General features: G+C 48.8%; 1 protein-coding gene across 1 annotated transcript; it reads left to right on the forward strand.

Annotated features, from left to right (window-relative positions):
• The first annotated feature begins 9595 nt into the window (after positions 1-9595).
• LOC149328989 (uncharacterized) lies at positions 9596-12815 on the forward strand. The gene has a single exon (XM_089560025.1). The coding sequence runs from the start codon at positions 9862-9864 to the stop codon at positions 12010-12012; it is 2151 nt and encodes a 716-aa protein (XP_089416151.1). The 5' UTR covers positions 9596-9861; the 3' UTR covers positions 12013-12815.
• The last annotated feature ends 4971 nt before the right edge of the window (positions 12816-17786 follow it).

A 17786-nucleotide genomic window follows, 5' to 3' on the forward strand; every position in this document is an offset into this window, starting at 1 on the left:
ACACGAGGGCGAAGCACGGAAAAACCTGCATGGCATATGCTAGCAAGAACAAAAAAGTAAAAATCGTAGGTGGCGTACAGCCCTAAATATTGCCACGTATCATTGTAGTGTTTGTTCGTTCACGCTCAAGGCTGCAGGAAAGGGTCGTTATCACTTTTGGACTGCCGCTGGACTGCGGTCACTATAACGTGACAATATTTATTTATTCAAGCTAGTTTGGAAACAAAACCACCAAATTCTCACTATATTTCAAACGTTACAGAAACATATCATATAAAAAGTAAATAACACCAACCCACCTAGTACTTCACGCAAATCGCTGTAAATACACATGCAGGCACCTGTGAACCGTTCTGATCCAGCTTTGTTATATCAAGATCTATGCATGTATAAATAAAGTAATTACGGGCGGGAAGCCTTTACTCATTGTTCGGCCCGACTTAAAAGTCATGCATTGTGCAACTCGAAAGGGTATCTTATTTTTGGCGCCCTAAGTGGGAGGGAGGCCTTGTGCCGGCAGCGCTGTGGCGATTGCCGCGGCATGGTGTGGCCGGGCGAGGAGGTACTGGCCGAGGCCTCCGTTTGGAGCCCGCAGATGACGCCACTCACGCCGTCCTAAGCAGTTTATTGAGGGCATGGAGGAAAAAAAAACTAAGGAGAGAGGGTGACGTCACGCGGCCAGCGTTCGCAAGCTGAGTGTTTATCAAGTTTTCTCCCTGAGTTTTTCGCTATCCCTGTGCTTTATATTTTGGTTCTGGTATGTTTTAAGCGCGCGTATGCGCGGCTATAGTGCACTGTAGCGCTGCTTGTTGCGCGGGGCGTCTACAGAAGGGAGGTTGATGTACAATTAGTGTGCCGCGCTAATCGGCGCATGCGCGCGCGCAGGGGCTATATTCTACCGCACGCTATCACGTGGTGTGATCACGGGGGGGGGGGGACAAACTCTCTTTTTTGCTATATCTTTACTTGTTAAGACTAGGCTTCAAGGCCATCGCCGGACGGTCCTTCTCAGTTTTTTTTTTTGCCTCCATGATTGAGGGGCTTTACGTCCTGGTCCAAGCGCTGTGACAAAAGCAGCAACACCGCGCTTAAGGCTTTCGCCTCAACGCACTTTAGGTCAACAAAGTGCCCCCCTGAATTTTTTGTTAAAGTTGTGCCGAAATAGTTGGGAACTATTCGCATAACTTCCCCGCAGCTTACGGATGATGATCGCCTTAGTTTGCCGGAATGGGATCTAAACGCGTTTCAAACTTTGAACTCAAACATTCTACGTCAAAAAGCTTCACAATTGACCGGTGTTGGGCCGGCAGGGACCACAGATCTGGATCACGGGTGTGAAATAGGTTTATGGTTTATGGTTTATGGGGTTTAACGTCCCAAAGCGACTAAGGCTATGAGAGACGCCGTAGTGGAGGGCTCCGGAAATTTCGACCACCTGGTGTGAAATAACTAAAAGAATAACAGTGAAGTGGAGCCCATTTGGCAGGTTACCTCCGATGATGAATGGCAGTTTAGCAATGTCCCTGAAGAGAAAAGTCTACAACAGCTGTATCTTACCGGTACTCACCTATGGGGCAGAAACGTGGAGGCTAACAAAGAGGGTTCAGCTTAAATTGACGACCACGCAGCGAGCTATGGAGAGAAAAATGATAGGTTTATGGTTAAGAGACAGGAAGCGGACTTAGTGGGTCAGGAATCAAACACGGGTTAATGACATCTTAGTAAAAATCAATAAGCTGAAATGGGCTTGGACAGGGCATGTAAGGCGAAGGCAAGATAACCGCGGAGTGGATTCCTAGGGAAGGGAAGCGCAGCAGAGGGCGGCCGAAAGTTAGGCGGGCGGATGACAATAAAAAGTTTGCGGGGATAAGGTAGACACACCTGGCACAGCGCATGGTTAATTGGAAATATATGGCAGAGACCTCTTTCCTGCAGTGGGCATAGTGACGCTGATGATGATGATGATGATTATGGGTCAATGTACTGTTGCCAGTGAGGTCGGTCGTCGGTCTTATTTGGTCAGCAGAGAAACAGGTACCAAGCGGCTCCACAGTGGCCACATTCATACGACGAGACAGTAAGGAAATCATCGCAACGCCTCTGCACAGAAGATCCACCGGTCAATCGTCTCCAGTCTTCGTTGCTCCTGTCGAGAGACAGATTAACTATATGTACACTTGAAGTACACCAAAAAGCTGCAGCGAAACAGAGCACCAACTGTCCGGCTGCGTACAGCAGCAACCGCAGCAGAGGTCGCCAAAACATCGCAGCTCCATGTATCTTTGAGACAATCGGTGGTGACACAATATTAGTTGCCGATGAAGAGTGGTGTAAGTATGTTTCGGGTTCGATCTCCCTCTCTTCAGTAGATACATTCTTGTACGCTCAGGGCATCTCCAAAACACGAATTCTCATAGGCACGCGTGCCAATGAGCAAAGCAAGGTGCGGCCCTCAAGAGCAGTTCAAACTGCTGTGTGTCCAGACAGCGGTACCGCATTTCTACACACTTGCGGGAGTGTGAGTAAGGATCGACCAATGAGAAAAACACTCATTTTGCTCTAGCATGCATACAACTTTGGCAACTCTCCTTTCCTCCTCTTCTCTTTGTGACCCATTGAAATCTTGAACTGAAACATACTTCACTGCATCTAACAGAGCAGGGATTTGTTACCAACTTAGGTCGCATACACTTTATAACTTGCTGCCTCTGAATATATGTTTTATTGCTCTTCCTCTAGGACGAATGTAAATAGCATAATTGTATATATACCTCAAATACACCCTGCATGACCACCAGAGCTGTGTCGTAGTGAATAAGATTCCTCTACTTACGCCTGGAAGGTAGCAGATGGGTTGGAATTATCCGCAATGCCATATGAGATGCACTCCAGGTTGGCATTCCACCCTACTCTACCGAAAGACTGTGTACGTAGCTTGCGCCCCGCACTGCACAACCACCCGGGTGAGGATACGCACCCGAGCCAGAGCTGTGGCCAGTGGGTTGTGAGGTGTGGCGGGCGTTGTATACCCGTTGCACCAGAGCCTACATGTCCGTCGGGGTCACACGACGGGAAGCATGTGGCGGGGATGAGAACGCCCGTAAGGGTGCTCCACAGTCTTTTTGCTCTGCACCCACAGCTCATGAAGACGATCCTCCCCCATAAGCGACGCAGTGGCCGGTGAAGTTGAAATTGTTCGCTTCGTAGATAGCGTATGGGTAGGTCGAATCAAGACTAAAAAATTCACCGGACGTGTACGCTTGTGATAATGGGAACGTCAGCAAGAGCTGGGATCATTCACAACGCTGATGCCAGCCGAAGTGTTCTGTCTGTTCACTCTGCTCCCCCCTCCGGCTTTTACCGCGCACTCACTTCGCACAGCACAATGGCGTTTATCAGTTTGGCCTCCAGCGAAATATGGCCACCCTGGCCGGCAGTCGACCCCTGGACCTTGAGTTCATCGGCCCGGCGCCACATCCACCAACCGACTGACGACGGTGAGAAGGCACGGATGAGGCAATGAATTTTACAGTGCGCACATGATCGACATGTGCGATCAATGCTGGGTCCTTACCAGGACGTAGTACGAGGTGGCGTGTCGCCATTCCTGGTGCACTGCACGATGATGCTGACGCACGTGCTGATGTTCCCCAGATATTCTGGGCACATCGCAGCAGACAGCTTCTTGTCCGACCTGGGTTACTTTGGAAGTGACGCTGACGCTCTCCCGTCAGCATTGAAGAAGCGTAGCTTTTTTGACCAGTTGGTGCAAGGTAAGCGGAAAACCAGCAGACAGGACGCGTTCACAAGTAGGAGAAGTACACAGGACAACGCTGAAAACCAAACAAACTAATTACGTCCTGCGAAAGAAGATCGTTTTTTATGCAGTGCGAACAAAACCGGCCTTTGCAGGAGAGGTAGGCGATGGTGCTAACGCAGAAGGCAGCCTGGTCTGAAGGAGGCTGAACGTGTTGAAAGATGCCCAAAAAGAAGCATAGTATTGAAGAAGCGTCAGCAGTTCACTTCAGGAAACAATTGGATCATCAGCTTTGCAGCGGCGCTAGCCTGACAGAGACCATCGCCAACCGAACAGATAGTGCACCCGCTATGTTTGGACTGATCAGTTAATATATCGCTCATAATGTCCATGCACGGAGGTGACGATGCGTTCTGCCTGTCAACCACAGCAATCAATAGCCTGTGTTCCCCGCAAGCAGTCTCGTTACTCTTGGAAAGGCACGACACAGACGACATTGTAAAAGCTTGCATTTTACCTACGAACTTCCCGAGAAATATGTTTCAGTTTCTGGGCGTTTATTCAGTTTTATTCAGTGTGTCGTTCCTTTTCTCAGCGTTCAAAGAAATTGCTGCTACACATGACTCCTGTCATTCAAGGTTATCAAAAAGGATGATTGTGTAACATCGCCCTGAATCAGCGCTCAGGAAGCCCTGCCGTCAGAAAAAGGCCCCTGTAAGTACGAGGGACATTCCGAAAGTAAGTCTCATTTTTTTTTTTTTTTGAAGAGAGATGGTATACCAGGTGAAACAAGCAATCACCATAAGGATTCACACTCGTTGCTGGTTCAAAGGCGGAAGTGTCAGCGGAGAAGGAATGACGCATGCGCAGAGCGCCGAAGAAGAGCGAGCAGCAGCAGACCGGCGTGCCCGAGGTTATTCGAGCACAAATCACGATGGCAGACAGACGTGTGCCGGCAATGTGGTTGCCAATGGAAGTGCGTGCTGTTATCCGGTATGAACGGGCACGTGGAACTAGTGTGTCCGTCATCCACAAACGCCTACAGATTGTGCATGGTGAAGTGGTCATGTCTCGTCAGTTGGTCGGTCGTCAAATTTAATGCCTCAACCTCCGCAGCAAATGTTACGGTCATAGTATAGTGGGAAGCAAAAGGTGTGAACCTCCTTGATTTCCTTCCTAAAGGGGCCATCAGTGCAACACCGTTACCAAACTCAGGTCCGCCATTCGACGAAAGAGACCACAGCTCTTGAGTGAAGGCGTTGTGCTCTTGGACGAGAACGCAAAACCACACATAGTGAGGGTAACACGAGATTCGTCGCTTCGGATAGGACAGATTGGATCACCTGGCCTACCACCTCTATCTTGCCCCAATCGCATAACCTGCCGCAACTCAGCATTGCTTTGGAAGCGACGTCCCGACCCAATGGGCATTAAAACTCCCATAGACGTCCTGCAGACATCCTCCCATGGACATCTTGCGGACGTTGAGGATGTCTGCAGGACGTCGAAGTGAGTTCTTGTGCCCACTGGCGAGAGTGCGGTTTTCAATGCAGGGAGCAGGTGAAAGCACAGCTGCTAAATAAATTGGTAAATTGGTTTGTGCACGAAATGGCCCGCCGTTTGAAGCAGACTCCTATTAGACATCGTGTCCCAGTCGTACTAAGACAGTGAACACTGAATCGTGCAGTTCCTCCACTTGCGAGCCATATGCTTTACTGGCGTACGAATCCTTCGAAGTACGAAAATAAAAGCGCGGATCGAAACTGATGGAAGCGTTTCTTACAAAGAGGAAAGGCAGCCTGTGTGCAAGAAACGTGCTATAGACCACTCCTTATAGAGAGAAGGTTAAGGCAACCAATTCTAGTGAGATAGGGTAGGCATTGTCCGAAACGTCGAGGTCAGGCTTTTTAAAACGAGCGCGCCTCATACCGCACCGGATATCCTATCTGAACGCGAGTTTTGTACAGTCATTTGTAGATGGCGCCACCAACTCCAACAATTAACCTTAGCCGGCGCAGGGCACAGTCAGCAAGCGCCTCCCGGTGCAAATCAGCGGAGTGGCCTACCAGCTTGGGCATGGCAGTTGCTTGAACTCGGTCATAAATTTTCATTCCAGCTGTATATCAAGCATTTTCGAGAGCACTTAATTAAACTGACGATTGGGAGATCAACCATTTCAGAATGATAGCTGCATATTCATATTACCCAGGTAAACGAGTTGTGCCTATAGTCGGCGACCTAGTCAGCCGCAGCCGAAAACTATTAAATGAAACGAGGTCTGGATGAAATTTCCTAAAACTATCGCTTGTTGATCCCTGATGAAGAAAAGTTTTGCTGCACAACCAGCCACTCTTGTGACGCCGCCATATGGCCTAACTGTAGTAGCTGGCGGCTGCGGGTAACCTGGGTATCCTTGTTCATGCATTGCGCTAGCGAATTTGTCTTCCCTTTATTAGAGCACCCTGTCTCCCTGCGGGTCCTAGCACACCCTAGTAAATCTCCGAGTCAGCGGCTGTTCGGTGACAGTACGAGCAGCCTGCATTACAAAAACTTTATTCCCACTCTTTTCGCCCTCAGCTTGTGCGAAGAAACAACAGCTATGATTCTAACACACGCCAATCCCCAACCACGTTAAGTGCAAAACTCTCACGCCAATTTCAACCGCATCCAGCCAAGTGCGGCATTCTGTTAAGCGCCGGCTACACATGTTCCTTATTGTTTGGGTACACCTTGGAAACATCATCCCTTGGCTGAGGATGTACTCGGATATTCTACAGCGAGAGCTATATCTGCGATGTCCCGCGAAACACACGGTGAAATAGAGAGAGAGATGAAAACTTTTGTTTAGTTGACAAAATGACTTGGTTGGACTTTCGTGGGGTATAGCCTCGTCAGGTGACCTAGAGCTCTTAGGGCTCAAGGCCACCTGACAGGGCTATATCCACCTGAAGGGAACTTGCATAGCTCACAGCCCGGAGTTGGTACTCCATGACAGAACTCAGCAACGCACGCTTCTTCCCGCTGTTCAGGATTCGAGAGCTGCGAGTTCTCAGGAGGTTGGAAATTCATGCCGTATTTGTGCCAGTGTGACTTCAAGGCTCCCACGCATTATACAGCAGGGGGTAAACTCTCCCTGGTAGTCCATGGAGTAGATGTAGGGGCATTTGAAAGTGTTAGTTTGGAGCTGCCGCCATGCGACTTGCTGGAGTTTTTTTGACGACTGGTACCTGATGCCTGGTATTTGGGATAGTACCTGGCAAATTAGGCTGCCGTTAAGATAACGCCCTAAAAGTTCGTCCGCGATAATGTGACCACCCCCTGCCCGTACATTGCGTTAGCTTTTGTAGTATTTGAGTGGCGCGCCTGCTCACCGCTTATCGCGTGACCACGCGTAGCTCTTCCCCTCAATCAGGTGACCACGTCGGGCACGCAGATCGTGCGACGTGCGTTGTGCAACCTTCGTAGTACAGTAAGAATAACATTACCGACGCCGGTTTTAACATTTGTGGTGACGCCTCTTATCCGAGAGAAGTGTCCCTCGCAGAGGGTTCGGAGTAAACCTTGCGACAGGGATGAGAAAGTTATTCCGACTGGTCCTCTCGCACTGTTACCGCCAAACTAATGCTGTCAAGACTGCGCTAAGTATCTAGATGTTCAGTCTGTGGACAAAGTACTGCTTGGAAAAGATACGTGAATTTTACGGAGAGGGAAATGAATAAATTTTTATGCTCAGTTGAACATCTTACATGTAGCGCCTTGCCCCCGCATATGACATCTCAAGAACCTATTCGCCTTTTTAGTGTGGAAACGTGTTCACTGTTATTCCACTTATCCAACGCTACGCAGGGATGTGCGCCCCCTGTTCAAATGACCATCATGCCTTCACGCGCATTGTGGGTAGCGGCTATGGTACACGAGAGACCAATACATAAGCATAAAGTCACGCGACTTCAATTAATTTGCGATAGAGTTTCCACGAAATCGATATCTCACTCGCAAAGACTCCAGAGTTCTCTTCATTCGGGCATAAACCAGCGAAATCACTGGCATACGCCATATATATAAATACTTTTCAAGATACAAGGTTGAAGAATTCAAATTTGCCTGCATTGATACTGCACTCCATTGGAACGAAAAATATACTACTCGTCCTGAAAATACAGTTTTATAAACTAGAAAAAACTTTTAGTGCAATACAGACGTCCCCATCAACGACTGACTTCGCAAGTAAACTGGATGCGTCGACAAATAGCTTTAATGCGAGAGCATTACAAGACCCATAGCGCCATAATACGACGTCGGCTCATAAAATTCGCCCATTGGCTTGAAGGGAGTGACGTCACCAGAAAAGAAGTGATGTCACTTCTGGCGAAGGCTTCAACTGCTGCTAATAGTATAGCAGCGTCAACACGTAATGGAATTAGGCGGCGCGTTGAATTTTTTTTTTTTTTTTGCGCTGACCCCAGAAGCTATGCCACAGGGTCATCCACCTGAGAAGGGCAGAAACCATTCCTGAGTGTGGACGTCCCGAATTCTAATCGAGCGACGAGAAAATTTTTTTATTGAATGTTATCAGCCATACATACGCCTTTAGCTACCGGAGAGATGTCAACGTAGTTAGAAGGAGCCGGTTAATCTATTTCGACCGAGAACAGTGATTCAGTGGAGTTGTCCTTTCATGAAACTCACATTTACTCTTGTTGTTTGCTATGAGCGAAAAAAATAGAATTCGGCATGCAGCGCAAAAACTGATGGTAAAAAGCGGCCTACTGCTCTGAACCTACTGCTCTGAAGACGCAACCTACATCCTATTGAATAATTGCTTGTTCACTATTACCGTTACGTGAGCAATTATTGAAACCTACGTTCCCTGCTTTAGACAAAACCTAACGGATCCACGACCTACCTTCGCGATGATGGTAGATAAGACATCGGACCAAGTTATTTCAAAACTGTTTTCTATTTTTGACTTAACGTTCATGCCTTTCGATTATGTTTGCTCGACATTCGATGAGAAAAGGGTGCCTGATGCGAACGATGGTCAAATTGGCTGAATCTGGTGAGATTCTAACCTGTTTTTCAGATCTGCTTTAGTACCCTCCTTGCAAGTATTCTTACCAAGATGTAAGAATACCTTCCAAGATACCTTACCTTCCAAGAATACCTTACCAAGATGTAAGAATATCGGATACCTTGCAGCGACTGCCCCTCCGTCTACATCGGGGAAACCGGGAACTTCCAGCGGCGCATTAAGGAGCACCAGGCCGACGTCAGAAACAAGCGCGCTGCAAAAAATGCAGTTGCCGAGCACGTGCTGTCCACTGGCCACGAGATAGGCTGGGATGAGGTGGAAATCCTGGCGACGGAAAGAAACCTATCTGCAAGACTACATCTAGAATCCCTAATCATCCAGACAACGGCCAACACGCTAAACAAGAATCAGGGCACGCTACATCATATCTACGTGAAAAGTTTGCAGAAGATTCTGAAGCGTATATAACAATCCCTTCTTCTGTGACAGCCTTATTGTGAACAAGGGCCCCGTATGGGACCCGAAACGTCATTTTTCATTTTTGACTTGGTCAGTGACCCAATTTTGCTTTGTGAATAAATAATGCTTCACCCTGACCAGACGGTGTTCCGTCGAACCTTGGACTATTACCAAGATGTCATAGTCACTGATTGTCGACGACGAACACGGCAATTCTGGATAAAAGCATCTTTGAGCGGGGAATCATTCATGAACGCAATTTTTTATATCATATGAGATTTCACTGTGTGAGCGCCAGCTCATCCCCGCCGACGGAGATCCTTCGCTGGAGGGCGAGCAACCCGAACTTTGAGTCCGAGCAACCCGAGCCGCCCGTGGGAGGAGAGATTGATGTGAGGAGAGGATGAGGAGGACGAGCGCTCGCGCGGCGCGTGAACAACAGACTCAGGTGTTGGACACGAAAGAAGCAACACGGCCTCTTGTTAACCCGGAGCTCCTTTGTAACGAAAAGACGAATAAACGTCTTTTGAATTGTTCCTTTATCCTAACAATTCAGAAGTGGGATACAGTCAACGTTCGCCCGAACTTACGAAGTTAACCGGCAAGCCCCACCATGCCTGTCACCCGCACCGGAGCATCTTCCACGGATATGGCAAACGAAGATGGCGGACGACCGAGCAACGATGGCGGGAACGACGACGCCGACGACTCAAGTGAAGGCGGATCCGACAACGTGGTGACAAGTGGAAACTTATCTCCGATACCTCAGTCAACGATTAACGTGGCGGAAATCCTGCAGGCCAGCGTTCAGGCCGCAGTGAGAGAAGCCGTCAACGGAATTGCTTTGCTTCAGACGCAGCAAGCAGCGGCCACACCCATCTTTGGAGCGGGAGAGACAGCTCGATTAGTGCCATCGTTTGATCCGGTGTCATCCAGCTCTCCGACAGTAGACGCGTGGATAAGACGCGTGGACGATTTGGCACAAGTCTACCATTGGTCCGACCGGCTGACATCTGGCAACGCACTCTCGAGGTTGGAAGGGCCTGCGAAGACATGGTATGACTCCCTCTCTTCCGTCGACAAAACATGGCCGGAATGGAAAGAAGAAATTAAGCGCGCCTTCCCCACGACAGCGGGATTTCAACGACTCCATCGAGAAATGCAAGAGCGACGACAAAAGCGCGGTGAGCCCATCGAGTGTTATTACTATGACAAGCTCTCGAAAGCTCGCCGTTGCAACCTCACAGATGAAGCATGCATTGAATACCTCATCACGGGGCTATACGATGACGACGTAATTAGAGCAGTGAGCGTACGCACGTACGAGTCGCCGGAAGACCTTCTTCACTGCCTGAAACGCCTCGAAGAAAGATTAGGAAACACTGCCTCCAAAAGTTCAAAATCAAGTGGTCCCCCGAACTACTCTCGTTTCCCCGCATATGCCAACGCCCATGGCAACAAAAGCGAAGCAATGGCGTCGGCCTTGAACACTACCGACCACAAGAACCTTTCTCCGAAGGCGAGGAGGAAGCCGCCATGGAATGAAAGAGGAGAGCCCCTCTGCTTCAACTGCAGCGAGTACGGTCACGTGTCCCTCAATTGCCCGGCCCCACAGCGAAAGGCGAGATGCAACGCCTGCGGACGAGTGGGCCACGGAGAAAAAGACTGCAGGGCAAAAACGGAGAGAGGAGCGCACGTCGCTCAGAACGTGTTGGGCTTTGACCTCCGAGCCGCTGAAGAGGCGAACGAAAAGTACTTTATGATGGCGAAAGCGAACGGCTGCGACATACGAGCATACGTCGATCTCGGTAGCCAATGCGTAACTCTGCGGAAGGAGGATGCCAACCGAATCGGAGTCTCTTACACGAAGTTGACAAAGCCGTTCACTATCGGGGGCTACGGGTCCGGACATGTGACACCGTGTGGGAAAACGAACATCACCCTCACGGTCGACCAAGCTACAGCGGACGTTCCCGTGCTGGTCGTGCCGGACGCGTCACAGTCCATACCCCTACTTGTGGGCCAACCTTTCACCGAGCAACCACACATCACGATTGTGAGGCGGAAGAACACAGTGCGGATTTTTGAGGAGCACAGGAACGAGGACAATAGAGACGACACGCTTCAGTTCATTGAAATTCCAGAGCTCCCAGAACGACCTGTGTGCCTATGGGCGAAGGAAACAACGGTTGTGCCCCCAAAATACGTGGGTTTCGTTAAGCTCTACGCCACTGGTAGCGCACCACGCTCAGATGTCTTAGTGGACATGCAGCTCAGGTGCCAAGAAGGTCAAGAGCATTGCATACCACGCTGTGTCCTCAGCGTTGACGGGACCAACGAAATAGTCGTCCCTATAATGAACATTTCCAATCATGAACTGACCATCAAAGAGAACGAACGAGTCGCACGAGAGGAAATTTGCTACCCAGACGATGCATCGCCACAAGAGGGTGAGTCGGACACCAGCATTGTCCAGCCCTTAATGATAACGAGCAAAGAGTTTACCTTCGACATGGAATATCGTAAGGGGGCGGCAATGGCTCATGTTGATGCACTTAGCCGATCTGCATACGACCCCCCAGAAGAGACGGATATCGTTCCTGGCCTTCACGTCCTTGCAACATGCACAGCGACAGAAGACGTGCTAACCGTTGCCCAGCTGAATGATCGAAAGGTTCAAGCTTTGAAGGAAAGGCTAAAAAAAAAAAAAAGAAGACCTATCCAAAGAAGACAGGCGCGTCAAAAACGAATACCGGTTGCGTAACGGCAAAGACTGGGACTCTGCGTTGCCTCAGGTGATGTGGGGCATAAACAATACGCTCCACAAAGCCACTAAAACTACTCCGTTCGGACTGCTCTTCAACTTCAGGCCGCGAGGCATCAAGGGCGACACCGTGGAAGACGCCCTCGCAGAGGAATTTGACCATGAAGTTGAAACCAGGCGAGCCGCAGCGGCGGAGAATATCCGAGAAGACCAACGCAAGCAACAGGAGCGGTACAACAGGAAGCGGGTGGGAGCGCCGACATACAATCCCGGAGATGTTGTACTAGTTGAGCGAGAACCGGCAGCAAGTGGGGAGTCAAGGAAACTGAAAGAAAAATACAAAGGACCGTATACCATCCGAGAAAGGCTTCCCAACGACCGCTACCGCATCGAAAACGTGCCTCCGGGGCGGCAAAGGCGAAGAGCTTACAGCACTATTGCACCGGTTGACAAGCTGAAGCTTTGGGACCGGGAATTCCACGAGACAAGTTCGGAAGAATCGGGCCGCGAGGACGATTCTGACCGGGGCGGTCGGTGGCACAGGATGGCCGAATGTGAGCGCCAGCTCATCCCCGCCGACGGAGATCCTTCGCTGGAGGGCGAGCAACCCGAACTTTGAGTCCGAGCAACCCGAGCCGCCCGTGGGAGGAGAGATTGATGTGAGGAGAGGATGAGGAGGACGAGCGCTCGCGCGGCGCGTGAACAACAGACTCAGGTGTTGGACACGAAAGAAGCAACACGGCCTCTTGTTAACCCGGAGCTCCTTTGTAACGAAAAGACGAATAAACGTCTTTTGAATTGTTCCTTTATCCTAACAACTGTAACATTCGATATATCCGCAGATCACCCGACGGCAGTCTTGTATTTTTTATGCTATTAACGTTTCTGCTATCGTCAAAAGCGTTGCCCATTGATTTTCTATGGGAGTCACAACTGTTCGATGCGATCGATGGAAACACTCCAAATGAAAGGGTTTGACTGAAATCAGAAGAATTGACCATTACCTTCAATATTTCCAAATGAGTACCGTACAATTTTTCAATTTTCGAAATTTTTGTTCGAAAATGTAGGACACGAGATTTTAAGCCGTTATATTCGACCCCTTTGACCTCGTGGTTCCGCGCTTCCGAATGGCACAAGTGAAGAATGGCACAAGTGAATCGTAACCGGAGCGAAAAAATCTCGACACGCGGCGCTATTGTTGCTGATTACGCCGATAGCGAGAGTACCAGGAACATTTCATTTCCTAAAGCGGGGGTGGCCGGCAGAAAGCAGCCCACCTAGACATTCGCCCATCAGAAATGCAACATTTTAAACGAACGCCTGTAGATGTCATCATCCAAACCATGTGCTAAGGCGGCTAAGCACGTAATCTCGTTTTATTTTTTTTTATTTTTTTGCGCTAGCGTGGCGAGCAACGTTATCTTTATCACCGTTTTCCTTTAAAACTGTGCTGGGGGTGCACTGTCGTAAGTAATGTGTGGCAGTGCCTGGTTTCGGATGAGCTGCTTTCTGTCACTTTGGAAAGTGGAATGTGCCAGGCACTCTCGCTATCTGCGCATACGGCTACAATAGCGCCGCGTCTCGCAATTTTTCCGCTCCGGTCATGAGTAACTTGTGCTAATCTTTTTCCGTTGCAGCTGTACGTTATGGTATTGTTTGGTTTTGGTATGGTACGACATGGCATGGTGTGGTTTGCTATGGGCTGTTTAACGTCTCGATGACGAACCTAGGCTGGTAAAAACGCCACAGACGAAGGCTTCGAATTAATTTCCGCCCTAACAAGAGTTCTTTATTGTGCGCTGACACAGCATAGCGCAAGACTGAATTTCGCCCCCATCGAAACGGGGCGCCGTTATCTCGATCCCATATCTCGAGTAGATGAACCACCGCGGCCGGTCAGCAGTTGATTATTTATCCACATACAAGTGACAAATGGCTCAAAGGTAAACACAGCTCGCACAAAATAAAAGGCTAAAAAGATTGACTTACTAGCTGAAAGTGCAAACAGGCAAGTAGCGGCATGTACCACTTGCAAAGAGACATGCCCTTTACATTACACAGACGTGCAAACTCTTAACCCCTGGTCCTTTAAGTAGTGAGCACATGGTAATTCCTACGGGAAAACATTAACAGCTCAATTCTATAAGTTCCGCTAATGGTAAGCCAAACCTTTTAACCAACCACCAGCTAACGGAGCCGTTTAGAAATCTGTCCTGCCTATTTTACAAGAAATCTTACCGAATTAAATCCTTCTCTGCTTAATATTTAGTGTATTCATTTTTTTTTTTGACACTCAACGCCTATAATTTGCCAAGGCAAGAGGTGCGCCTTTTTAAGCATGGGACTACTACAAATAAACGCCTCATTCAGGCATTGTTGGGACCTCCTTTATCTTGCGGGAGTGGACCTCTGCGCCACTGCATAATGACCGTTACACCACAGCTTCGGAGCTTCGTAAAGGCCGAAACGGCAAATTCTTAATCCCTGAAGACAAGCAAATGATAAAAACGTCGACAAAAGGCACTTCATGACTGCCCTTTAGCACGCAACGCCCGTCTGTCAGCCGCTTCGAATTGGCGGGGACAGGGCGACGGTGGCGCCGCGCCCCGGAATTCGCACGGTGCTCCCCCTAGCGTGTAAGAGTGCAGATACAAATCTCTACGCACTGAAGAGTCGAAGACGATCCGCCAGACCCGTTACGCCCCCATCCTCGCTTCCTTTCGCAGCTCCTCGCTTTGACCACGTCATCCCTCTTTTTCCACCGTTCGTTTACTGGGGGCCGGTCTTTTGTCCGCTCGAAGCCGCTTCTCGCATTCGAAACGAGAAAAGCAAGCACAGCTGGGCTTTCGCCGCTAAAATCGTTGACGGTCGCCTACTCTGAGCGAGTGGTGGACACGACTTCCGCTACGAACCGGAAATTCCTCCACACTCATTGGCTGCTCTTCACTTATCGCCTTTCTTTTTTTCATATCCCCATCGTTTTTCTTGCGCTTGTAGACACTCCGTGACGGCGGGCCAGCTTACAACAGTGAGCCGATTCACTATGACGGGCCGCGTCATCAAGCGTGACGTCAGTGTGTAGAGCTTGCTTGCAGGTGAGTCGTAACGGCGTATAATTTCTTGAGAAAAAAGCAAACTGCACAAAAGGTCGCGTGACGAAGTCGGATGCGCAGGAGCAAAGCGTAGGAGATAAAACGGCATCGTCTGCCATGCAGAAAGATGTGCGGGTAGCAGACGACACAATCGTATGTGGCAATAGGCGTGGCGAGACGGAATAATTTGGTGAGCTAAAATGAGTCTATCGAGCACAAAAAAAAAAAAATTATTGGTCCGATGTGGTCGATTGCGTGCTCATTTGAGATGTATAGCAGGAAAAGAAAAAAAACAACTTTAGAGCGGATGAGAGAACTCTGTGCGCAGGTCGGGTCAAACCGGAAGTCCACTCATGCCCGCCCACCTGCAATGTACTCACAGAGGGCGGACGTGACGTCATGGTTGCGTGTATCTCGAGAAAAGCGGGTCACGCCTATCGTTCGTGTTGGTCGATCGGTAATTGGCGATTATCGGGGTGCGTCACGGTTTTGTGACTGCCTATAGCGAAGTGTCCCGTCGAGCGAAAACACAAAAGAAAGCTCAGTATACTCTTTTTCATCTTGTTTTTCTGCTTAGTGTGCGTGCGTACATTGGTTTTAAACTTATTTGTTTACTTCTCCCAGAACATCACAGGAAAAGAAAAAACGACCTCGTCCACTGCAGAGAAGTCCATTAAGAGCGGAAGTAGCGGCATACATTCGAACCGGATGCGCTGACGTCACATGCTTCTCGGACGTTTCAAGTGTTTCTGATTGCACGCAGGAGTCTATGCGTCATCTTTAATTGCTTGGCAGCTTTTCGGCTTCACACACCACCTCTCGCAAGGCTGCTCACCGGTATGAATGCTGACAGGGCTTAAAAATCTATGAAAAGTTAAAGCAGCCCAGTTTGAAACGCGCTTACTGTGCTCATTACCTGCCAACTCACGCGACAGCTATTCACATGGAGGCACTTGGAGGTGTATTTCTGCGCAAAATATTTCGTAACAAAAATCCTCTCAAGGCAGAGAACGACGCATCCATTCAGGTTTGTTACTACGTTTCTTCGCTACTCAACCGTTATGGTTTGAGAATTCCGTATTCGGAAGCGTCGAGAAATCATTTGCTCTATGGACAGTTCTGCTAAGCCTAAAATATCCCACATGCATGAACCCAAGGGCAGGTTGGATTGAAAATTTGACTATTACCCCAATACTGCCACGAGGATTAGCTGCGTAAACATTTCGAAAACGTGGAAGTGATAATAATGAGAGCCAGTGTTGAGTGTTAATGAGATGTAAAACGCTAGCCTAGAAAGGAAGCGAACAGCAATTGCTCGTGCTAATCCTCAATGGTAGTACCAACGCCTTGCAGTTGGTCATGAAGCGAATATGGCAAGCTTTCCTCTGTGATATTCGCAGAAATGCTGCATCTTAAACCAAGTGTGCGTGCACTGTCAGCGTAAAATACAACAAAAAATGACAAAATAAATGTGCTAAGGGAGCACTGAACGTCATTCGCCGTTTCGGATTTTAAAAAATGTGCACATTAAAGAACCCCATGTGGTCGAAATTTCTGGAGCCCTTCACTACGGCGTCCCTCATAGCCTGAGTCGCTTTGGGATGTTAAACTCCCATAAACCAACCAACCAACCAAATCTATTCAACTTTGGAACCATTTCGGATTCAGTCTGAAGATTAAGGTGGGCAAGGGATAATCAAATCATTGAGATTTTAATTTCTTTGCGAAACGCAGACATAGACAAGTCGCTGACAACGCCCTAAGTCCTTCATCGCATTTCCTTTCCACTACGTGGATTCGGGGAGGGTAGCTCGACCACTCACCGCTGCTGTTAGTCCTATTAGAGGTCTGTTAAGAGTGACTCTAATGAGTATTCTCGTTGCAGTCCTCATTATCATCATCATCAGCCTGAGTCGCTTTGGGATGTTAAACTCCCATAAACCAACCAACCAACCAAATCTATTCAACTTTGGAACCATTTCGGATTCAGTCTGAAGATTAAGGTGGGCAAGGGATAATCAAATCATTGAGATTTTAATTTCTTTGCGAAACGCAGACATAGACAAGTCGCTGACAACGCCCTGCCCTTTGCCAGCTGCGGCCGTCGTGTCCCCGCAAATTTCTTAATCTCATGCGCCCACCTAACTTTCTGCGGTCCCCTGCTACGTTTGCCTTCTCTTGGAATCCACTCCGTTACCGTTAAGGACCAGCGGTTGTCTTGCCTTCGCATTACATGCTCAGCCCAAGCCCACTTCTTCCTCTTGATTTCAACGAGGATGTCATTAACCCGCGTTTGTTCCCTCACCCACTCCGCCCTCTTCCGATCTCTTAACGTTACACCTATCATTTTTCTTTCCATAGCTCGCTGCGTTGTTCTTAACTTAAGCTGAACCCGTTTCGTTAGCCTCCAAGTTTCTGCCCCGTAGGTGAGTACCGATAATTTACAGCTGTTGTATACTTTTCCCTTGGGGTATATTGGAAACTGCCATCATCATTCCTCATTATGGTGCCAATATAATGAGCCTTGATTCTGTAACAGCGGCATTCATCAATATCCCCTCCTTTTCCAGTGAAATGGTTAGGTCACAAACACAACCTAGTTCGCATAGCTCTTCAATAGCGCACTTGCATGTTAAAACATCTTTCTTGGCACGTGGCGACGCCCTTACGGTCCCGACG

Source organism: Amblyomma mixtum, chromosome 9 (assembly GCF_055824585.1).
Source record: "Amblyomma mixtum isolate Tamu chromosome 9, ASM5582458v1, whole genome shotgun sequence".
In the NCBI taxonomy this organism is placed as follows: domain Eukaryota; kingdom Metazoa; phylum Arthropoda; class Arachnida; order Ixodida; family Ixodidae; genus Amblyomma; species Amblyomma mixtum.